Genomic DNA, 25,117 nt, shown 5'->3' with positions numbered 1-25,117 from the left:
CACAGGCTTCCCATATATGCAGCAGTGGCGCGGCTTCTCCATAGTAACATAGTAAATGATGGCAAAGACTTGTATGGTCCATCCAGTCTGCCCAACAAGATAAACTCATTTTACATGGTACATTATGTTTAAATCTGTTTATTGGTATAATGTAGAAAACAAGAACCATACACATTACATCCATCAATACTTGAACCACCACCCTCTTTCAGGTGACTGATTGCTTCAATTATGTAATGTCAAGGTTCATAACCTCATGCTATATAACTGGGTGTTAAAAGGATGTCAACATGTAACCTGTACTTAGTATTTCAATCCCCATTCCACTACCCTCCCTATTCCTTTAACAACCCCTCCAGTTGGTAAGAGTGCCCAGACATATGTTTAAAAAAAAGAGGTGGGGGGAAGTGTGGAGTAAATTAGTGCAATGAATGTAATAACTTTGATAGGTTTAGCAATTCAACAGTCTGCTACGCGCCTGATGGGATAGGGTACATGATACTTTATATGTATACCTAGTTTGATTTGTCCTTGCCATTCTCAGGGCACAGACCATAGAAGTCTGCCCAGCACTCTTCTTGAACTAAAAGTTCTGACGCCAACATCGAAACCCCTTAAAATTTAAACTCAAGCCCATCCATATCTATTCAGTCCGATCAGGGCGTAGACCGTAGGAGTCTGCCCAGTACTGGTTTTGCTTCCCAATTATCAGCGTTGCCACCCAATCTCCGCTAAGATTCCGTGGATCTATTCCTTCTAAACAGGATTCCTTTGTGTTTATCCCATGCACGTTTGACTTGCATTACAGTTTTCATTTCCACCAACTCCCGTGGGAGGGCATTCCGTGTATTCACCACCCTCTCTGTGAAAAAATACTTCCTGACATTACTCCTGAGTCTGCCCCCCATAAACCTCAATTCATGTCCTCTAGCTCTACCGCCTTCCTGTCTCCAGAAAAGGTTTGTTTGTGGATTAATACCTTTCAAACATTTGAATGTCTGTATCATGTCACCCTTGTTTCTCCTTTCCTCCAAGATATACATGTTCAGGTCAGCAAGTGTCTCCTCGTACAGTTTGCAATGCAAATCCCATTCCATTTTTGTTGCTTTTCTTTGCACCGCTTCCAGTCTTTTTACATCTTTAGTGAGATACAACCTCCAAAACTGAACACAATACTCCAAGTGGAGCCTCACCAACAACTTGTAGAAGGGCATCAACACCTCCTTTCTTCTGCTGGTTATACCCCTCTCTATGTAGCATAGCCTCCTTCTGGCCATGGCTGTCGCCTTGTCATACTGTTTCTTCACCTTTAGATCCTCGGACACCAACACTCCAAGGTCTCTCTCCTGAGTTGAGCTTACTAATCTCTCTCCTGGGTTTCTGCACCCCAAGTGCATCATTTTACACTTCTTGGCATTAAATTTTATCTAAAACCTATATATTAAACTTAAATAGTGCAAACGTGATACTAATGTGTATTTTTCTCTTTTTTTAATATGCGTATAGTGCTCAGTGACTGGGACTTATCCCGCAGGACGCTCTCGCAGTATGTTACTGCTTAAAAAGCCCAATTAACATCATGGCACTCCAACCTCCCTCATGTGAACAAAAAAAACCTGAACGTTATCATTTACCCCGGAGGATTTGACTATTAAATTTTAACTGCCAGATCCTCGACCATTCTTCTAATGTTTGGAGGTCCCTTCTCATTGTTTCTACACCCTCCAGGGTATCCAACCTATTGGCTATTTTCGTGTCATCTGCAAAAAGGCAAACCTCTTCTCATTGTTTCTACACCCTCCAGGGGCGATCAAGGAAGACAAAGACGTAGCGGAGAGACTGAATGAATTCTTTGCTTCGGTCTTCACCGAGGAAGATTTGGGTGGGATACCGGTGTCGGAAATGGTATTTCAAGCGGACGAGTCGGAGAAACTTACTGACTTCACGGTAAACCTGGAGGACGTAATGGGGCAGTTCAGCAAACTGAAGAGTAGCAAATCTCCTGGACCGGATGGTATTCATCCTAGAGTACTGATAGAACCGAAAAATGAGCTTGCAGAGCTACTGCTAGTGATATGCAACTTATCCTTAAAATCGAGCGTGGTACCGGAAGATTGGAGGGTGGCCAATGTAACGCTGATTTTTTAAAAAGGCTCCAGGGGAGATCCGGGAAATTATAGACCGGTGAGTCTGACGTCAGTGCCGGGGAAAATGGTAGAGGCTATTATTAAAAACAAAATTACAGAGCACATCCGAGGACATGGATTACTGAGACCAAGTCAGCACAGCTTTTGTGTGGGGAAATCTTGCCTGACCAATTTACTTCAATTCTTTGAAGGAGTAAACAAACATGTGGACAAAGGGGAACCAGTTGATATTGTGTATTTGGATTTTCAAAAGGCGTTTGACAAGGTACCTCATGAAAGGCTACAGAGGAAATTGGAGGGTCATGGGATAGGAGGAAATGTCCTATTGTAGATTAAAAACTGGTTGAAGGATAGGAAACAGAGAGTGGGGTTAAATGGGCAGTATTCACAATGGAGAAGGGTAGTTAGTGGGGTTCCTCAGGGGTCTGTGCTAGGACCGCTGCTTTTTAATATATTTATAAATGATTTAGAGATGGGAGTAACTAGCGAGGTAATTAAATTTGCTGATGACACAAAGTTATTCAAAGTTGTTAAATCGTGACAGGATTGTGAAAAATTACAAGAGGACCTTACGAGACTGGGAGACTGGGCGGCTAAATGGCAGATGACGTTTAATGTGAGCAAGTGCAAGGTGATGCATGTGGGAAAAAAGAACCCAAATTATAGCTACGTCATGCAAAGGTTCCACATTAGGAGTTACGGACCAAGAAAGGGATCTGGGTGTCGTCGTCGATAATACACTGAAACCTTCTGCTCAGTGTGCTGCTGCGACTAGGAAAGCGAATAGAATGTTGGGTATTATTAGGAAAGGTATGGAAAACAGGTGTGAGGATGTTATAATGCCGTTATATCACTCCATGGTGCGACTGCACCTTGAGTATTGTGTTCAATTCTGGTCGCCGCATCTCAAAAAAGATATAGTAGAATTGGAAAAGGTGCAGCGAAGGGCGACTAAAATGATAGCGGGGATGGGACAACTTCCCTATGAAGAAATATTAAGGAGGCTAGGGCTATTCAGCTTGGAGAAGAGACGGCTGAGGGGAGACATGATAGAGGTATATAAAATAATGAGTGGAGTGGAACAGGTGGATGTGAAGCGTCCAAAAATACTAGGACTAGGGGGCATGCGATGAAACTACAGTGTAGTAAATTTAAAACAAATCGGAGAAAAATTTTCTTCACCCAATGAATAATTAAACTCTGGAATTCGTTACCGGAGAAAGTGGTGAAGGCGGTTAGCTTAGCAGAGTTTAAAAAGGGGTTGGACGGTTTCCTAAAGGACAAGTCCATAAACCGCTACTTAATGGACTTGGGAAAAATCCACAATTCCAGGAATAACATGTATAGAATGTTTGTACGTTTGGGAAGCTTGCCAGGTGCCCTTGGCCTGGATTGGCCGCTGTCGTGGACAGGATGCTGGGCTCGATGGACCCTTGGTCTTTTCCCAGTATGGCATTACTTATGTACTTATGGTATCCACCCTATTGGCTATTTTCGTGTCATCTGCAAAAAGGCAAACCTTTTCTTCCAACCCTTCAGCAATATCTCCCACAAATATATTAAACATAATAGGCCCCAGAACCAACCCCTGAGGAACTCCACTGCTCACCTTCCTTTCCTCCGAGCAGATTCCACTTACTACCACCGTCACCTGTCGAATCCATCTACTACCATCCTCTGCCACCAGTCGGTCAACCAGTTTCCTATCCAGTTCACCACTTTTGGTCCTACGTTCAACCCTTTCAGCTTATTCACGAGTCTTCTGTGGGGGACCATATCAAAGGCTTTGCTGAAATCCAAGTAGATTACATCTAGCGTGCGTCCTGCATCCAGTTCTTTGATCACCCAGTCAAAGAAGTCAATAAGATTCGTTTGGCAGGATTTTCCTTTGGTAAAGCCATGTTGCCTCGGGTCCTGTAACTCATTGGCTTCTAGAAAGTTAACTATCCTTTCTTTCAGCAGCGACTCCATTATTTTTCCTACCACAGACGTGAGACTTACTGGTCTGTAGTTTCCCACTTCTTCCCTGTCTCCACATTTGTTTAAAGGGACCACATCCACTCGTCTGCAATCCCGCGGAACCTCTCCTGTCTCTAAAGATCTATTAAATAAATTTTTAAGAGGTCCCACCAGAACCTCTCTGAGCTCCTTTAGTATACTGGGACGTATCCCATCCAGCTCCATAGCTTTGTTCACCTTCAGATTCTCCATCTGTTTATAAACTCTTTCTTCCATAAACAGCACAGTATCCACTCCATTCCCAAATGTTCCCTCTGCAGCCAACCGCGGTCCATCTCCAGGATTTTCTTCCGTGAACAACGAAGGGAAGTAATTGTTCAACACGTTCGCTTTATCTTCATCACTCTCCACATAGCAATTCTCATTATCTTTCAGTCTCGCAATTCCATTCCTATCTTTTCTCCTTTCTCCAATATATCTGAAAAAGGTCGTCACCTTTTACATCTTTAGCCATCTCCACGTTCATGATAAAGCCATCGCTAGTGCCGTGCAACAGAAAACAGCCGCTCAGAAATGGAGCGGCAACCCTGAAGCAAACTCACTGTTCCCAACAGCTGCTCGGGCACAGGTACAGATCTTTCCGCCTGCTTACCTAAAATCGTTGCTTGCTTTAACTTCGTTCTTATTTCTAAAATTTTGTTTAAGCAAGAGCACCGCAACTGCTAAGGGAACAGGGACACTCAAGGCATCCTGAAGCTCTGGAACAGAGGCACACACCCAACTCCCCCTACAAGTAGGGTCACTGGGGGAGGAGGAAAGGGACCTGACCTTCCAGGTGTAGCACCCCTGTAAGAAAAGCAGCCCCCATGAACCAGTACCCCCAAATAAAGGCAGGCAAAGGAAAGGCTAAGAGAAGCAGAGGCTAAGTAAAAGATAAGAAATAAAGAATTTCCCCACTAGGGACCCCTCCACGGGCCTACCAGACCTGCTCAGTCTGAACAGGCTGCGTGTCAACCATCTGCTGGGAGACAGAGATACTGGCTGGCTGAGAACTGCAGGGTTCTTATACAAGTCTCAGAGTTAGTGGGCCCACTATTCAGCTGTCCACCGCTGACGTTAAACCTGGATATTCAATGCCAGGCGGTTTCCCACGACTGCACTGAACATCCAGGGTTTTTTTTTAAACTGCTAAAAGGTTAACAGTTAAGCTGATATTCAGTGCTAACTGGCTAACTTTTTAGTGGTCCTATAGACCTGCTATTTATGCTACCTACTTTAAGTGCTGAATACCTGCATCTAACCAGCTATATTGTGCGATATAGCTGGCTAGTGGCTAACTGGATATTCAGCGGGAGATATCTGCAGTTAGGCGCCGATATGCTATTTAACCAGTCAGCAGCCATGTCAGGCCAGTTAAATAGCTTTGAATATCCTTGGGGGGGGGGGGAGTGTTTCAGTTTCCATCTGCTGGTAGGTGTGCATAATCCAAGTGGTTTGACCAGTATGGAGTGCCGCTAAGGAATTATATTTTCTTTTCTTTTTTTTTTTAATTTACATAACAATTGTAATTTAAGTGGTTTTACAGGGCAGGTGTGCGTTTCTGAATCACATGTCTATCCAATTAGTGGCAGCTGCGCCCTGTATTCTACTTTTAACCTGGGTAGTGTGCCTTATGCAAGATTTGTACCATTTAATCCTATGAACTTTACTTTTACATATTCCCAGTGCAGTATGCTGGCATGTATTTGGTTTGTGCAATCTGAGCCTACAATCATGGGGTCCTGGCAAATATGTTATTTTCTTTTTCTATGCCCGTTTCATTATGGGATTCAGTGAGAATGGTACCATATGATCCCTCATCTTTAAGCTACTGGTATGTCCCCCTTTCTTTACTCTGAGATCTGTACCATCCAAATGCTGCATTCCTATGTTTTTATATATTTTAAATGACCAAGATTTATATATATATATATTTTTTTTAGCATGTCACACTGGCCTCAAGAAGCCCAGTGTACACAACCTTTATGCTCTGAATATCCTGTTTTTAAGTAATACACTTCCTTTTCACCTTTTAGTTTCGTATCAATCTGGATGTTTTCTACAGTGCAAAACTTTTAATATCTACTCTTACTATTAATTTTAGTCATTTTATTTCATATTCCATTACTATAATTTTATTGCACATATTATGCTCTGATTTGTTTTATTATTTTTAGGTATGTTACATTTTCCTATTACAAGGACCAAATGTGCCCCTGATGCAAGCAGTTCGCTGCCGAAAGATATTGGGTTCTTAATAGCACATCTGTATGGTACAACAAGAAAAACATTTTTTTTTAAAGGTTGCTTTTTTAATAAATCTCTTGTCAGCCACTGGTTGGATTCTTTGGCTACTCCTTTTCAGTCATTTGGATTGGTGCTGCGGCTTTACTGTGCCTCTTTTTTTTTTGTGCACACCATGACAGTAATGAACCTTATTCCTGAGCAAAGTATGTGGGGTATATCATCAATTTCTCAAATTTCTACCAGTTCTCTCTACAATACTTGCATCACAGTAAAAATAGTTCCCTTGTGGCATCTAGAATAATATGTGTATGCAAAATATCAAGGAGTGCATGAAAATTACATTTAATCAGGTCTATGACAGTCAGTACAAGAAAAAATAAATGTTTTTAAGTCTCTTCACTCCCAAGCTGACCTGCCAGCATGCTAGCATTAAGGAGAAGCAAAATAGGTCACTCTCCGTTAACGGTGGCTTTAGTGATGGGAACCACAATGAGGCATCACAAACTCATTTCATGCAATTGTTTAGCTCACACTTTTCAGTAGTTTTCAAGGTGAGATACATTAAGGTACAGTAGGTATTTCCCTGTCCATGGTGGGTTTACAAGCTGCTCTAACCACTGGACTACTCAGTCATGCCACACTGAAGAACTTATCAAATGATAATGATTTTCAGCTGAATCAGAGTTGAAGGGGTGACCGTGGCCTGAAGGGGAAGTCCCATATTGGTAGTATGGTGGAAGGATAAAGAGTCCCACTATCTCACTGACTTACTATCTCTGGATCCTGGTGAGGATGGCAGACAGCACAGCTTGGACCTCCACAGTTGAGCATGTGCACACCACAGGTTTCTTCTGCTCCTGCAGCAGCTCTGCAACATACTAAAAAGAAGAGTGTGGGGATACTCAGAAGTGACTGTGTACTTACAAATCTCTGATAATTAGTGGAAGTCACATAGAATCAAAGAAGATCCCTACACACTATCATTATAATCTGCAGTCATGTCTACCATCTGCAACTAGCATGGATATGGTAAAAAGCTGAATGCTACTACAACATTCTGTCATGTACACACACAGATCACCAGCAGCAAAATATGAGCACACCCAAGAGATGTAGACCAGGCATCAGTTACTGACAAGAGCACCAGGATTTCATTTAGAAGGGCAATTTTCAGACTGTTCACATTGCCGCTTTCTACTCACTGTGCCTGCACCCAATTCTGAAAGTCAAAATGCGTAAGATGAAAGTACCCACTGAGACTTTGGACTCCTTTGTCTTTGGGTATTTTCCCCTACTAAAATAAATGTATAATGTTTAAAATGAAGAAACCACATGCATTGTACCAGCCCCTGGACCTTGGGATACCTTGCTGAATGTGCATACTTTTACCAACTCACAGGCTGGGCAATCTTCAAACACCAGGGTGGTGGTTTTTTGTTTGTTTTGGGTTAGGAGAGGGGGAGGGCAGTGTCTTCGGTCACACATAGTTTATCAATATACCTACAAATACCTACAAATGCACTCAGTCTGCAGCCCCTCATTACCTCTCTACCCTCATTTCCCCTTACGTTCCCGCCCGTAACCTCCGCTCACAGGACAAATCCCTCCTCTTAGTACCCTTCTCCATCATCGCCAACTCCAGGCTCTGCTCATTCTGCCTTGCCTCACCCTATGCTTGGAATAAACTTCCTGAGCCCTTACGCCAAGCCCCCTCCCTACCCATCTTCAAATCCTTGCTCAAAGCCCACCTCTTCAATGTTGCTTTCGGCACCTAACCTTTATACCTTTCAGGAAATCTACACTACCCCTATTTGACTGACTGTACATTTGTCCTTTAGATTGTAAGCTCCTTTGAGCAGGGACTGTCCTTCTATGTTAAATTGTACAGCGCTGCGTAACCCTAGTAGCACTTTAGAAATGTCAAGTAGTAGTAGTAGTTTATCAATATCCAGACAGAACACCCTGTCTCTAATCAGCAGAATGCTTTCTCTGATTTGTCAAAGGCTAGGCAGTATGGATCATGGTGGTTTACAATATAAAATTATGTAAAAATAAATAAAAAATAGAAAAGAATGCCATTTAATTAAAGGAAAGCCTAACACAGGCACACAGTAACAAGAGGAAAGCATTACCTGACCCTGCCAATCTGTTGTGTTCACTAGAATCATATTTTCTGGGAGAGCAGCATCTGACACCAGAATCTGATTCAGCTGGTCATAGACCAATTTTCTAGGAATCTACCAAAGAAACAAGAGGAGAAATTGGATGTTAGGACTTATCTAGAGAGAACAGAGTGCAGCAATCTGATTAGACATTCCAGGTTTCACCTTTTCACATAAAGCAGTACTAGAGGGGAACACAGACAATGCAATATATGCTTATATAAAGAATACAAATACAAGAATAAGGTTCTGGTTGTAGGACTGAAAAACTACTACTACTAATCATTTCTATAGCGCTACTAGACATACACAGCGCCGTACACATTATATGCAGGTACTTTCTCTGTCCCTAGAGGGCTCACAATCTAAGTTTTGGTACCTGAGGCAATGGAGGGTTAAGTGACTTGCCCAGAGTCACAAGGAGCTGCAGTGGGAATCGAACCCAGTTCCCCAGGATCTAAGTCCACTGCACTAACCGCTAGGCTACTCCTCCACTCCTTGTAGCATTTACTGCAACTTTTAAGGAGTTTAAGTTGTGACAAAACTGCTGAAAGATTTTGCCTCAGTGGTTCAGTTCCTGGGAAAGCTACAATGAGCACTGAAGTAGATTAATTTCAGTCCTTCAATTACCATTCCGGTTCACACTCTCAAGCTGTACCCTATGCCTCAGCCCTGTCTTTGTATTCCATGATCTAACAATTCTCAAATCCTCCCCTATGCTTGCTTTCCCACTGCCATATCATTGTATCTCAAGCCTGCTCACCTGTGCGCTGTGGCCCAGATCTGGGGACCTCTCACTATCAGAACTGTTGGTCCTCTCACTCAGAGGTTTGGAGAACTGTCTCTCCCTCAGAGGGGTACTCCTCTTCTGTCGTGGTGTGTGCATCCCATCTGCTTTGCTGCAATGCAAGAGAGCACCAAGTGGCAGTTTAGCGTTATTCAGCTAATTTCAGCTAAACACACATCATTCCCCCTTCCCCATGCATTTTGCAAGAATTACTTTAATCTCCTCTTCTGGATGTTCATAGGTCAGGAGCAAAAGATTGCATATGTGCTTCTGTTAGGAGTAAATGAGAAACTCCATGCTGTTGTGCATCTCCAGTGCACCTCTACATCCAGTGGATGAAAGTGGTGGCCAAGACCAGTTGTGCCAATTTACCTGGGGGAAGCAGTGCTTTGCTGTTCACTCCTGCCTGTCTTCATTGGAGTCTTTGCTTTGTCAGGAATGGTTAATGTATTTGTTGAATCTGCAAACGAATCCTGATCAGTAACCTCCTGAGGGACACAGGAGAAAAAAGAATGGAAGTCTTTCTAACAAATATCTATATAGTTTCAACCTTCAAGTACAACATGTTTACAGGTCTTGCCAGGATTCCCATCATGTTAATAAAGTGGGGTTATTTACCTGTAATGGAAGTTCTCCATGAACAGCTGGAAAGATCAGCCACATATGGGCATAATCATCTCTGATAGTGCTAGTTCAGATAGTCTCTCAAAGCCCAGAAGTCTACAAAAAAAAGAACTCTGGACATGCGTGAATGCTCCCTTCTTGTGTGACCATTACTCCTTCCTTCGGTCTAATCCATATCTTAGATAAAATTCAGCCATAAGGGGAAGTGGGAAAGATTGTGTGGCTGATTTATCCTGCTGTCATCAGTATGCTGATTATCTATGTGACCCTATCAATCCTGGTGCCAGTGCTGTGATAAATAGAAGCCTATTATGCAACGACATGCAACAATGGTTGGTTGTCAAAATTAAGCGTATGGTTAAGCTGTATGGAACTCAATTAAGAAGTAGTTTTGGTCACTGGAAGGGTAAGAGTGTCATCAAAAAGCTAACATCCTTTGAACAATTTGTCTCCTCAGAACAGAATTTTGCAATCAACTGTATTGGCTGAATACAAAATGTGGTGATAGAAAAAATAAAAAGCACTTGAAGAGGCATCCCCCTGATACAGCAGGGATGAACCAATGGTTGGGATGCATACTACTTGGAGGCCACTTTGGCTTTGATGCCAAAATGGAAAATGAGCACTCCTCTGATCAACACCACTTTGGAGCAAGAATGGTTGGTACCTCTATTTCCAAGCTCTCAGTTTCAAGCACTGGTGGGGAACAGCACCTTAGCTCTGGTGACTCTGGACAACACTTGACACTGCCTCCCCCTTTTGAGGTCAACTTCAATGCAGAAGAATCGTCCAGTGAATAAAAATAGAAGGATGGTTCTTCGTTCCTGAACCTCTTTCCAGACTTCAGGTCTGAGTAGGGTAATCAACCCACTAGCACCCAGCAGAGTGCATGGTTCCCAGGCTCCTTGGTCTTCAAATTTCCACCCCCCACCCCCAAGTTTCAACACTTTATTACAGAACTGGTAGCAAACAACAGCCAAACCAGCATCACAACATATAAGCCACTATAAAAATAGAATCCCTTCCCCATTCTTTCTCCCCCTACTCCCAAGGAGCTGTGGAGCTTCCAACCTTAGGTATTTATTTATTGCATTTGTATCCCACATTTTCCCACCTTTTTGCGGGTTCAGTGTGGCTTACAATAAGAAATGAATGATGGAAGTACAATTTGTTACAGATTGGTTATGGATTACATTGTGCAGAATTATGCGAGACAATCGAAGTGTCGTTAAGGAGTGCAACAATGGAACACAAACATTGAACATTGGAAGGAGACAATGGGAGCTTGAAGGGCAATATTAAGGCATAAAGACATATGGCATACATATTTCTGTGAGTAAAGGTATGAGTGATGTGGGATTACGGGGGATGAGAGTTCAGAAGTGGATTTATAGTGCATTACTAAACAGTAAGTGTGGATTTTATGTGTTTTGGCTCTTTCCGTAAATTTTTTCAAAAAGATGGGTCTTCAATGATCTGCGAAAGGAAGCTTGCTCGTGGATTGTTCTTAAGTTGCGCGGCAGTGTATTCCAAAACTGCGTGCTCATGTGAGAAAAGGTTGACGCGTGTAGCGTCTTGTATTTCAAGCCTTTGCAATTGGGGAAGTGGAGGTTGAGGAAGGTTCGGGATGATCTTTTGGCGTTTCTGGGTGGTAAGTCTATTAGCTCAGACATGTAGGCTGGGGCTTCGCCGTGGATGATTTTGTGAACTAATGTGCATACTTTAAAAGTGACGCGTTCCTTGAGTGGAAGCCAGTGCAGTTTCTCTCGTAATGGTTTTGCACTTTCATATTTTGGCTTTCCAAAGATGAGTCTGGCTGCCGTATTTTGGGCTGTTTGAAGTTTCCTCAGTGTATGCTCTTTGCAACCTGCGTATAGTGAATTGCAGTAGTCCAGGTGGCTGAGTACGAGGGATTGCACTAGGCTGCGAAAGACGGATCTTGGGAAGAATGGTCTTATCCTTTTCAATTTCCACATGCAGTAAAACATCTTTTTAGTTGTGTTGTTTGCGTGAGTTTCGAGTGTTAGGTGCCGGTCGATAGTGACTCCAAGGATTTTGAGCATTTCTGAGATTGGAAGGTTTAGGTTTGGTGTGTTTATAGCGGTGAATTCCTTTGTGTTGTATTGGGAGGTGAGTATCAGGCATTGAGTTTTTTCAGCATTTAATTTCAGACGGAATGCATCTGCCCATGTGTTCATGATGTGTAGGCTTTTATTGATTTCGCTGAAGATTTCGTTAATGTCTTGTTTGAAAGGGATGTATATTGTCACGTCATCAGCATATATATAAGGGTTGAGGTTATGGTTTGATAGGAGTTTTGCCAGAGGGATCATCATTAGGTTGAAAATGGTTGGTGAAAGAGGTGATCCTTGTGGTACTCCACATTCAGGTGTCCATGCCTTAGATGTGGTTGAATTTGATGTGACTTGATACGAACATTGGGTTAGGAACCCCTTGAACCAATTTAGGACATTTCCTCCAATGCCGAAGTATTCAAGTATGTGTAATAGGATTCCGTGGTCTACCACATCGAAGGCACTTGACATGTCAAATTGCAGGAGGAGTATATTGTTGCCAGTCGCAATTATTTGTTTAAATTTAGTCATAAGGGTGACTAATACTGTTTCTGTGCTATGATTCGACCGGAATCCTGATTGGGCATCATGCAATATTGAGTGTTTGTTTAGATAGTTAGTGAGTTGTTTAGTTACCATTCCTTCGGTTATTTTGGTTATTAGTGGTATGGATGCTACTGGCCTGTAATTGGTTAATTCATTCGTGCTTTTCTTTGTATCTTTAGGTATTGGGGTGAGTAAGATTTTTCCTTTTTCTTTTGGGAAAATTCCGTTTTGTAGCATGAAGTTTACATGGTTCGTTAGGTCTATTTTGAATTGTTGAGGAGCAGATTTCATGAGGTTGTTTGGGCATTTGTCTAGTTTGCAGTGGGATTTGGCATATCTTTTGAGAGTTTCAGAGATGACGTCTTCTGATAGTATTTCGAATTCGGTCCAGGTTCTGTCTGCTGGGTGTATTCCTTCTTCTGGATCTAGACATTCTAAGAGTGTGGCATGCTCAATAGAGCTAGCGGGTATTTTGAGTCGTAGTTGTATAATTTTCTCCTTGAAGTATTTCGCAAGGTTGTCAACATCTGGTAGATCTTTGCCGTTGTTTGTGACTGGTGTGGTGTCTAACAATTTGTTCACAAGGTTGAAGAGTTTATGTGTGTCTTTGTAGTTAGGTCCTATTATTGTTTTGTAGTGTAGTCTTTTGGTCTGTTTTATGGTGTATTTGTATTTTCTCCGAAGTGATTTCCATCGCTTAGTGTCTGTTCGTCTTTCTTTTTGTTCCATTCTCATTCTAATTTCCTGACTTGTGTTTTAAGTTTTTTCAGCTCTTCGGTGAACCATGGATTTGCTTTTTTCCTGCGAGATGTTCTGGTTTGTATTGGGGCGATTTTGTCTAATGTTGTTGTACATAGATCGTCCCATTCTTGGAGGAATTGGATGGTGTCAGCGTTTATTGACCATTCGTTCAGGTAGATCTGTTGCCAGAATATTGTGGGGTCTATTTTTCCTCTCGTTGTGTATGTTGTTCGCTTCTGTTTATTGATTGTGTTTATAAGTGTTTTTCGCCAGCAGAGAGAGACGTTTGCTTTATGGTGGTCTGACCATAGTGTGGGTGTCCATCTTGTGTCAGTGAGTATGATGGTTGAGTCCGGTTCGAATTTGTTTGTTATGATATCTAGTGTGTGTCCTTTTTTGTGTGTTGGTTGCGTGTTGGGTACTTGCAGATCCCAGAGTTTTAGGAATTCTTTGCATTCTCGTGTGCTTGGTGAGGTGTCATCTTCTAGGTGTAGGTTGATGTCTCCTAGTATAAGGATGTTTGAGGCAGATACGCAGGAGTTCGAGATGAAATCCATAAGTTCTGTTTGGGAGTCTTGCCATTTTCCTGGTGGCCTGTAGAATAGGATTGTGTTAAGGTGTCCTATTAGGTTTGGATGATTAATTCTTGTCGATGCAATTTCAAGATGTGGTGAGGTAGATTCACCTATGATTGTGATGGTGAATTCGGGTTTGTAAATAATAGCTATTCCGCCTCCTCTTTTTATTCCATTTCTTGTCCAGTGGGTGATTTTATATTCTGGTGGGCATGTTTCTAAGATGGCGGGGTCTGTGGGGCTATGGAACCAGGTTTCTGTGATAAATAGAAGGTCTAAGTTGTCTGTGGTAATCCAGTCTAGTATGTCTACTGCGTTGCTTACTGCTGATCTTGCATTGATGTATCCTAGTTGGATTGAGTGGTATGGTTCCGTGGGGGGGTTTGATGTGTTTATTTTTATTAGTTGTCTGTTTCTTCGGTGGTTGAGTTTGTTGTTGTTGATGTTTTCCTCTTTTTGTCGGCGGTATTCATACTCGGAGATTATTCCTTTTGGTTGGTTATTGTGTCTTTGGTTTAGGTAATCTTTGTTGGTTGGTTGTACATAGGATTGTTGTGTTGTGGGTGAGTTGTTATGGTAGGCATTGTGTGTATGTGAGTGCTGTGTGATTTGTGAGTAATGGGATTGTTATCTGGATTGTAGGTTGTGTTTGCGTATAAGAGTAGGGAGAGACAATGGATGATTAGGAGTGTTGTACTGGTATTCATATCTGTGTCTAAGGCGCTGTGGTAAACATTCAGCTGGTTTGCATTCAAGCGAATTAAAGCTTACATTTGTATTGAAGCTTGGTAGTTCAAAATCTGCATTTGCATTTGAGCTTGGCTACAATTCAGAGCGAGATATAGCTTACATATGCATTTAAGCTTTGCAACACTTCAGAGCAAGGCTAGCCTACATTTGCATTTAAGCTTGGCAACAATTCAAAGCAAGGCTAGCCTACATTTGCATTTAAGCTTGGCAACAATTCAAAGCAAGGCTAGCCTACATTTGCATTTAAGCTTGGCAGCAGTTCCTACTGGTGGTGCTAGTTTGTAATCAGAGGTACTCAGACTGAACTGATATCTCCATTGTTCATAAGGTTGCTAAATTTTCAAAGAGGACAACAAACATCCGCACCTCAATGCAATTAATTTGGAAATTTGAAAGAGGAAGTCCATTTTCTGAATAAGTTGGGATACAGGTGGCATAAATTTTTGCTTCCAGTTCCGTGCCAATGATAGCTTCGCTGCTGTAAACCGATGAATAGCCAGCTTACGTTGGTCTACTGTAATGGTCTCCAGCTTAAAGTGTAATTGGCCACATTCTGCCTGCTGTGAATAAGGTTTCTGCAGAATCTGCTGCACTAAATCCAACACTGATCCCCAAAAAGTCTGAACCAAAGCACATATCCACCATATATGGAGAAACGTGCCCTTCTCCCCACAGGCCCTCCCCAACAGCAATCTGAAGTCTGAAAATATTTTGATAGAAAATTTTAAAACCATTTTCAGAAAGATTACTTGCCACTAAAATTTTAAATAGATATTTAAAACCCTTCTCCCAGCTCTCAGATGGAAAGGTAAAATGCAAATCAGCGTCCCATTTGGAGGTATACCAGAGGAGTACAGTAACAAAGCTAATATAAAACAGAGAAATGCACCCCTTCTCGTCCCCCCCCCCCCCTTCTCATGGCCCTTTCCAGATCAGTGTCTGTCAAGCCTAGGCCCTCTTGGGCCTTGCGATAGAGAAAATCCCGGACTTGTCTGTAGTGGAACAAATCTCTCTCTGAGCCCATATTCCTCCTAAAAGGTCATCAAACGGCACAAATTCCCCCCTCCTCCCAGAATTGCCTCAGGGTACGTAAGCCATTGGAGGCCTATCTCATACACTGGGTCCCCAGGGTCTGGCGAGAAACCTGGAGCATATTGTAGGGCTGTCTGCAGATGATACAGGTGATTGGAGAAAAATTTACTCCGAATCAAATACCACATAGTCAAGGGATGACTGAGACTCATCGGAACCCTTCACGTCAATACCAAGAAATCCTTTTGTGACAACCAAGGAATCGTCCATAACAAAGTGGCGCCCACCCAAGCCCGTCTCCAATATAGCCACTTTTTAGAGGTACCTGGGATCCAATCCACGAGGACCCGTAACTGGGCGACACCCATTCCCCCCTTAGAGATGGGTTGAAAAAGTATATGTCTACCCACCCGTGGACGACTCTTCCGCGAAATATAGGCAAACATCTCACAATTGAGTTGTAGAAAAACATGCTTATGAATAGGAAGGGCTAAAAACAAATACAATAGTATATGCAAAATCATTTTTAGTGCCTGGATATGACCCAGTCATGAAACTGTGAAACCATCCCATCTATCCAACTTCTCAAATAATTCACAAAGTTTACCAGGAAAATTAGCTGAATACAAACCCCTAGATATTTAATAGATTTAGGCACCCATTGAAGAGAGAAGTTAGTTTTAAAGTGCTCCACTACTGGTTCCGCTATATTTAGATTCAAAATTGCTGACTTGGTCCTTAAAGCCAGATGCCTGGCCGTACTGTATGAGAACCGTAGTGACACCCCCAAGCAACGTATCTAGAGATATTAAAGGAGAATCTCGTCCGAGAAAAGCATACTTTTATGCTCATGCGGGTCACTACCCAGTCCCAGAACCTCCCGATCTTTTCTGATCATCTGGGCCAGAGGTTCTATTGAAATAGCAAAAAGAAATAGGGAGACCGCACAGCCCCGACAGTCTCAAGATGTAGTTTGAAGAGCTAAGTATACAACCCATTAATCCGTAAGCTAGGAAGTGGGCTCTTATAAAGCAAGCATAACAAGCAGAATACTGGCCTGTTAAAACCCCATTCTGTCCAGCACAATGAACATAAAAGGCCAGCACACACCATCAAAATGCTTTTTCAACATCAATTCACAATAACAACGCAGGTGCATGGTCATCCCGAGCCTGCTGGCGTATATGGAGCAAACACCTATCATAAGTTTGACGGCGGGCCCAGGATAAAGCCCGCCTGGTCCTCATGAACCAACCAGGGCTCTGAAGCTGCTGTGCCAAGATCTTTGTAAAAATCTTCTAGTCAATATCATGTAGGAAGATAGGTCTATATGAGCCACAACTTAAGGCATCTTGCCCGGCTTCAATAATACCGTCATCACTGCGAGACACCAAGAGTAAGGCAGGTCAGTCTCATCAAATGTAAAAACCTGCAGTAGCATGACAAAGGTTTGCCAAGGGTTTTATAAAATTTATTGGTGAAATTGTTCAATCCTGGGGTTTTGTTATGAGGAAGATTTCCAATCGTCCACTGTAACTCCTCCAACTCCACCAGCTTAGAAAGCTGAGCCGTTTCCCCAGGTGTCAAAGAAGGGAGGTCTACTGCCTCAAGATATGCTATAATATCAGAGTGACTGGCCTTATGATCCGGAGTATAAAGATTGCCATAAAACCGGTAGAACTTAGCCTATATCTGGAGGAGTGGCCTAGTGGTTAGAGCACTGGTCTTGCAATCCAGATGTGGCCGGTTCAAATCCCACTGCTGCTCCTTGTGATCTTGGGCAAGTCACTTAACCCTCCATTGCCTCAGGTACAAACTTAGATTGTGAGCCCTCCTGGGACAGAGAAATATCCAGAGTACCTGAATGTAAATCACCTTGAGCTACTAGTGAAAAAGGTGTGAGCAAAATCTAAATAAATAAATATATCTGCTCTGTTGTGGAGTACAGCATCCCCGTGTCAGTTTTAATGGAAAATAATGTGATTCTACTGTGCTTTTTTTTTTTTCAGCTTGCAAGCCAGCAGTCGACTTGAATGACTCCCAAACTCAAAATGATCTTGTTGCATACGTCGAACCAAACCGATATGGTAAGGGGAAAGGGACTTGATATACCACCCTTCTGTAGTTTTTGCAACTACATTCAAAACGGTTTACATAGTATATATAGGTACTTATCTGTACCTGTGGCAATGGAGGATTAAGTGACTTGCCCAGAGTGACAAGAAGCTGAAATGGGAATCAAACTCCGTTCCCCAGGATCAAAGTCCACCGCACTAACCACTAGTCTACTCCTCCATTTGCACCTCATTGAGCTCCAAACGCTATGCATGAAGGTGTTCCGTGCACAAAGGAGCTAAAGGGACTTTCTTATGGGCTACTTCTAACTGGGCGATTTGGGTATGAAGGGAATGCTCTTGAGCCAACCGGTGTTTTTTTAAGATGGGCCTGCAAGGCAATAACGTTCCCCCGGATTACCGCTTTAAGACCTTCCCATAAAGTAAAAGGATTAACGGCCTCTATATCATTAAGTTCTTTGTATTCCTTGATATCTTTCTCCAGTGCTTGAACATTTTTAGGGTCCAATAAGGTATCATCAGTCATACCCCAATACTGAGGGCCCATCCTCTGGCATGCTGGAAAAAGAGCTAATCAGCACTGGCATATGATCTGACCAGGTACGGGCCTCAAGAGAAGACATTTGCAAAGCATCAGCGATGTCCCCATCCCCCAGCCACATGTCTATCCAAGAATAAGACTGATGTTGGGAAGAAAAAGAAGTATAGTCCCTGTCAGTAGTATGGTCACATCTCTACAAGTCAAACAGACCTCAGCATGCCATAAAGCTTTTAAGGCATGCTATATCTTGCTGCGCATATTGCACTCTCAGTGCCATATTATCTAGCTGAGGGCCAAGCATGACATTAAAATCCCCCCCCCCCCCCCCCAAAGAGGAGATGGCCATGAAGCTGCAGAGCATGATCCAAGTCATCCAGGAACGCAGCCTGTTCTTCATTATGGGCATAAATAGAAACAAAGGTGTAGGCTGTCTCTCCCAAAAGTAGCTTAAGCAATAAGCAGCGTCCATTCTTATCTGGCAGCACCTGCTGAACATGCCAAGGATAAGCTGAGGATAGCGCTATCAGAAGCCCCATGGTTTTGTTGCTAGAGCTATTATAAGCATATGCTATGGCAGGGTAGTATTTTGAGCTACTAGCCGCTCATGCTTCGATCTCAGATGCATTTCCTGGATGAAAGCCACATCCGCACACCTGCCGAACCTGCCAAGGATAAGCTGAGGATAATGCTATCAGAACCCCCATGGTTTTGTTGCTGGAGCTATTACAAGTGTATGCTACGGTAGGGTAGTGTTTATAAGCTACTAGCCGCTCATGCTTCAATCTCAGATGCATTCCCTGGACGAAAGCCATGAACCAAGAAACGGATCTATGGGTCGTCGTTGATGATACGTTGAAACCTTCTGCTCAGTGTGCTGCTGCGGCTAAGAAAGCAAATAGAATGTTAGGTATTATTAGGAAAGGAATGGAAAACAAAAATGAGGATGTTATAATGCCTTTGTATCGCTCCATGGTGCGACTGCACCTCGAATATTGTGTTCAATTCTGGTTGCCGTATCTCAAAAAAGATATAGTGGAATTAGAAAAGGTGCACAGAAGGGCGATGGAAATGATAAAGGGGATGGGACGACTTCCCCATGAGGAAAGGCTAAAGCGGCTAGGGCTCTTCAGCTTGGAGAAAAGGCGGTTGCGAGGAAATATGATAGAAATCTATAAAATAATGAATGGAGTTGAACGGGAAGATGTGAAGCGTCTGTTTACGCTTTCCAAAAATACTAGGACTAGGGGGCATGCGATGAAGCTACAATGTAGTAAATTTAAAATGAATCGGAGAAATATTTCTTCACTCAATGTGTAATTAAACTCTGGAATTCGTTGCCAAAGAATGTGTTAAAGGCAGTTAGCTTAGCAGAGTTTAAAAAAAAGGTCTGGACGACTTCCTAAAGGAAAAGTCCATAGACCATTATTAAATGGACTTGAGGAAAACCTCCTATTTCTGAGATAAGCAGTATAAAATGTTTTGTACTTTTTTGGGATCTTGCCAGGCATTTGTGACCTGGATTAGCCACTGTTGGAAACAGGATGCTGGGCTTGATGGGCCTTTGGTCTTTCCCAGTACTTATGACCTTCCTTAGCGTGGGAAAGAAAATCTTGCACCTCCTCCACTGAACAGATGTGGTGTAGATTCCCCTCCTTATAAAACAGCACGAATGGATGCTGCCATTTGTAGCGGATCTCCTCATCTTGCAGGTGTTGAGAGAGGGGCCTCAGCTCACTCCTGGGCTTTAGCGTAGTGGTAAACAAGTCTTGATAAATATCCACTTTATAAGTGTCCCACTCAAAAGGCACTCTCGTCCTGGTCAATACAGCTTCTTTAACGTTGTATTCCATGAAGCATATCATGATATCCTTAGGTCTCCATGTTCCAGCGCACAATGGGCTCTCCCAATGCTAATGGACCATATGGAGAGGACGCCGCTAACATGGTTGCTGCAATACGCTGTGCTACCTTTTTGCAGTCCAAATATTCAGGCAGCATTGGGATTCCCCAGATCCACAGGATGGATCAGCGACTGCGATTTTCCAGATCCTTGACTTTATCCATGAGACATTTAATATCCTAACTATGCCCAACAAAGCTGCTTCAAGTCCTGTAATTGCCTCTGTTCCTCAAGGCCTGCCTCCATGTCTGCAAGGCACTTACCCAAATCTGCGATCTCACCCCTCAGGTCGGTGCCCAGGGCTGTAAGTTCCTGGCAGACTGCTTTAAGGCTGGTTTTTATTTCCTTGGGCCAGGTACAAACTATCGCCATAGAGTCCTCCGGAGCCAAATGGGGGCAGCGGGGTCACCAGCAGAGATGTGTTGGCTGCAACCATTGGTCATGCTTAAATGCTGTCTCCATCCACATCCCCGTGAGCTAAGCCCAAGGCCACTGATCCCTGCTGGAAAGCATAATCTTGCAGATTCACTGCATGGGGATGCGAGATGGACATCACTGATGCTCCGCTGATATTCCAGCAAAGGTAATCACCACTTTTGCCGTGCTCAATGCCCAGGATGGCTGCAGGGGCTGCTGATATTAAAACCGATGGCAGTGATCACCTCGCTCAAGCGGTCATTGGGGTTGGTTAATATCACTTCCTTCTTCAGCCTTCAAACTTTCAATGCCATTGGGGCGCTAGGCTTTGGAGCTGAACCAATTAAGTCAAGCACTTTAAATCATCTGAATCTGATGGCCCTTGGAAACATCTCAGTATAAATAGTGCGACCAGGAGCATTATGGTCTTGCCCCAGATACTGTATATAATCTTTTGCTGGTCTATTATGGACATCTTTTGATTGCATGTATCACATCTTTTAAACCCATTGCCTCGTGTTTGTGTCACCAAGAAAAATACTGAAGTTGAAATGAAACAAACTTTGCAAAAAAGAAAGAAAGAAGAGAAAGGTGGGGGGGGGGATACCTGGAACAGTGGCAACAATGAGACAGTGCATGTCTTAGAAATCAAACATATAAACGGCGAGTGACCGTACTCACTCGCAAATGCGCAGTAGAGACTTCCCTCTCTGCCCCGCCCCCGCTTCAATACGTGATGATGGGGGCGGGACAGAGAGGGAAGTCTCTACTGGCATGCTGCAGACGTCGGAACCGCTCCCCCTCCCCCCCCCCCGGAGTCGCCGCCGCCGCCCCTCCATCTGGCCCGAGCACTGTGAACTTACATCACCACGCAGCAGCAGGCACATCAGCAAAGCTGCCGTCGCGCTTCCTTCTCTGCCTTTGTCCCGCCCTCGCCGACGTTATGTCACACGAGGGCAGGACACAGGCAGAGAAGGAAGCCCGCCCCGACGGCAGCTTTGCTGATGTGCCTGCTGCTGCGTGCTGATGTAAGTTTACAGTGCTGCTCGGGCCGGGTGGAGGGGTGGCGGCGACTCTGGGGGGGGGGGGGGGGCTCGGAAACCCCCCCATTCCATCAACGGCTAGTACTAATGAATAAAACTAAGATTGAGGAAGCTTGTAGAATAAATCATTTTTTGTGAAAAACTGCATAAAACAAGAAGAGGCTGTGTTTGATCCAGAATGGCCAAAAGAAAAAAAAAAAGTGACAGAGGACTTGCATGGTGATCACTGTGTAAGGCGGCAGATACTTGCCTGAATCAAGGGTTCTCCATAGACAGTAGGGGAATATAGCCACATTCCCAAAGTGATATCACCAACAGAGCCTGTGTGCCAGAGCTCTCCCCTAGCTCAGAGAAATCTTTTTGGACTTCTGAGCCGGTGTGTGGGTTTCTGCACTAAGATACTCCCCCTTCAGTTATATCATAGCAAGTTGTTTGTTCATAGCCCATAGCTTCAGTTGCATGAGGATATCTTGTGCAGGTTCAGCCGTGTTTGCTTGCTGATTCTGGTTACTTTTTTTTTTTTTTTTGCTGTTGTTGAGGGGAAGGAGGATGTATGGCTGCATTCCCTTATGGAGAACTCCATTACAGGTAAGCAATTCTGCTTTCTCTGCAGACAAGCATGGGGATGCAGTTATACTCTATGACGGCCACCTTTGTTCTGAAATATTGTGGGGTTTGTGGCTCCAGGGCGAGAAGGGTGGTGGTCTTTTGAATACAGTTTTACGGGAAGATATTTGTGGGTGAAGAGGTTATGCAACACCACTTGCCCAAAGGCCATGTCTTGTGTGGAAGACTGGTTCAGGCAATAGGGTTTGAAGTGTGTGAGAAGGACCATGTGGCCACTTTACAACTGTCTACAAAGAACGCTGCTCTGAGGTTAGAATTAGAAATTGCTTGGTCCTAAATCAATGAGCTCCATTCTGGACATCTGGCTGAACATATGATTCAAGATATCAGAAAGATATATAATCAGACACTCAAGTGGAGAGCATGCACTTATAGGCTGATATACCCGTGTTATTAGGATTCTATGTAACAAAGAGTGGGACAATTTTCGTTATGTTCTTGGTGCCCTGTAGGTAATATAGGAGTGATTCCCAAACCTATCCTTGTAGAACTCCAGCCAGTCAGGGTATCCACAATGAATATTCATGAGATCGGTTTTGCATACACCGCCTCCTTGGTATGCAAATCTCTCATGCATATTCACTGGGGATACTTTGAAAACCTGACTGGAAGGGGTTCCCCCAGGACAGGTTTGGGAATCACTGGTCTAAGGAACTAAGGAAGATCTGAGTGAGGACCCAGAAAGAAAGTTGGTAGGACTATGGATTGGTTCACATGGAATTCTGAGACTTTTAGGAGGGATCCAAAGGACACCTCTGTTCTGGAAGAACTGTATTTATGAGGGTTAGTGCATCAGTGCCCAGAATTTACAGATTCTTCTTGCTGAGGCCTCTCGTGAACTGTGAGACTAATGGGTGAGGAAGAGAATTTTACCCTTAATGTGAATGAGATAAGCTGCAACAACTGATAAATGGATACAGACTGAACAGGTTTTTAGGTCCAAATCTGATAGTTGAAGGTCTGAGAAAACTTGTGATACTGGACATGAGAAGGGATCTTAAGCGTGAGTCCCAGACTATTTGGAGAAATTGAACTATACGAGTCGATACAATTTCCATGTTGTGAGCCTTCTGGAAACTAGGAAAACTTTTTAATACTTCTCAGACAAGGAAAAGGTCAATTATATCCTGTTCAACAATAAGGCTGTGAGTAGATCCTGTTGCTGTGACAGCAGTGAAGGATGTTGTCCTTCAGCAGTTTCTTTGCTAGATCAAGTAGTGGGGAAAACCATATTTGCCTAGGTTACTGCAGTGACTGACAACCTGGGCTTTGTATCTACATATTTTGTCCAGAACAATTGGAATCAAAGGGAATGAGGGGAACTGTCAAGGACTCCTTGGTTCCATGAAATTGCAAAGGCATTGTGAGCAAAAAAAAAGGGCACATTTTGCATTCTCTACAGAATCAAATAAAAGGTACGCAACTTATGAGTCAACTTGTAAGGATCCAGCTGTTGACTCAGGAGTCTGCTATCTGATTCTGTTGTCCCAGCATTCAAACTGCCAAAGTTTCAGCACTTCCCAACAAAGGTGGAGAGAATCTGAGCTGCCTCGTTTGTTGATTTAAACATTGCTACTTGGTTGAACATTATTTATTTATTTATGTAATCATTTATTTATATCCTGCTAATTAACTAGGCGGGTTACAATAAATACACAAAAAGTACAACCTGCCGGAAGGGGGTGTGGCTAAGATGGCGATCTAACACACGGTAACGCTCCTGCTGCTCTCCGAAACTTTTGCTCGCTAACTATTGTTTCTTACCATGCCACACATGAAGAGAAAGGGGATAACTAAGGGCCAGCTGCTGGCGGCCAAGACGTCTTCCCCAGTGCAGCAGACTTTGGAGCGCTTCGGTGTGACTCAAACCCGCGATACCGGAATGGCGCGGCCTGCATTAGAAGCCGTAGCAGGAGAGTTGGCGTCGGCATCTCAGGGCCTTGATATTACACTCTCACCCCCGGGGATTATTCCACCTCCATGCCCGGCCAACCTAAGGAGAATGCAAGGAGAGGTCGACGCAACGGAAGTCGTTAGCGGAACCACTCAGCCTGGCAGTGCAGCTCCTGTTCGGTTGACAGAGGAAAGCGTGGAGGAAGCTATTCCTACAGAGATAACGTTGACCTTAATCTGGAAAACTCTTCAAGAGCTAAAACAAACTGTTTCTCAATCCGCTCGAGAAACCACTTCAATTATGACTAAAATGGTTTCCTTGACAGAATCACTGGAAAAGGTACGAATTGACACTTTGGAAAAAATATCACAGAATCATGAAGAAATAAAAACTATACAGAATACGACAAACTCTTTGGTAAAGGACAAACTTATGGTTCACAAAAAAATTGAACAACTAGAAAACTATAATCGAAGATTAACATTGAGATTATTAAATTTTCCCATTGTACCGGGGATAGTTCCTTAATGGAGAATTTGAATATATCCCCTCAAGCTATACCGCCTTGCAATAGAGTTTACTTCTTAAAATTGCCTTCAAAGAAAAATATACCAGCACAAGAGGGAAATGAAATAGATCTTCAAAACTTAACTGCCATTTTGGAAGATTCACTTACTGAAGTGGAGACTCGCGGTACGTTAATTGTTTCCTTAGTATTTGAGCAAGATTTAAGCTCATTGATGAGACTATAAGAACTCTAAGAAATTATTTTATGGTCAAAAAATTTGGATCTATCCTGACGTTACTAGAATAACGCAGGAAAGAAGGAGGAAATTTTTGTTGCTGAGGGAAAAAGTGAGAGGGATGGGGGCTACATTCCTACTCGCTTATCCCTGTAAATGCATAGTTAAATATTTGAGTAATAAGTATATTTTC

At 43.2% G+C, this 25,117-nt stretch overlaps 1 protein-coding gene across 1 annotated transcript in view; it reads right to left on the bottom strand.

Annotated features, from left to right (window-relative positions):
- Positions 1 to 25,117, bottom strand: part of PACS1 (phosphofurin acidic cluster sorting protein 1) — a 419,530-nt gene that overhangs the window by 233,840 nt on the left and 160,573 nt on the right. Inside the window, exons 12-15 of the mRNA XM_030219186.1 lie at positions 9,714 to 9,829; positions 9,318 to 9,453; positions 8,525 to 8,629; positions 7,164 to 7,270 (exon numbers count right to left, since the gene is read on the bottom strand). Coding sequence (XP_030075046.1) covers positions 7,164 to 7,270; positions 8,525 to 8,629; positions 9,318 to 9,453; positions 9,714 to 9,829 — 464 coding nt within the window. The remainder of the gene's footprint in view (positions 1 to 7,163; positions 7,271 to 8,524; positions 8,630 to 9,317; positions 9,454 to 9,713; positions 9,830 to 25,117) is intronic.

Source organism: Microcaecilia unicolor, chromosome 11 (genome assembly GCF_901765095.1).
Source record: "Microcaecilia unicolor chromosome 11, aMicUni1.1, whole genome shotgun sequence".
Classification (NCBI taxonomy): Eukaryota; Metazoa; Chordata; class Amphibia; order Gymnophiona; family Siphonopidae; genus Microcaecilia; species Microcaecilia unicolor.
Note: the sequence above shows the minus strand (reverse complement) of the source record. Positions and strands in the feature narration are given on the sequence as shown.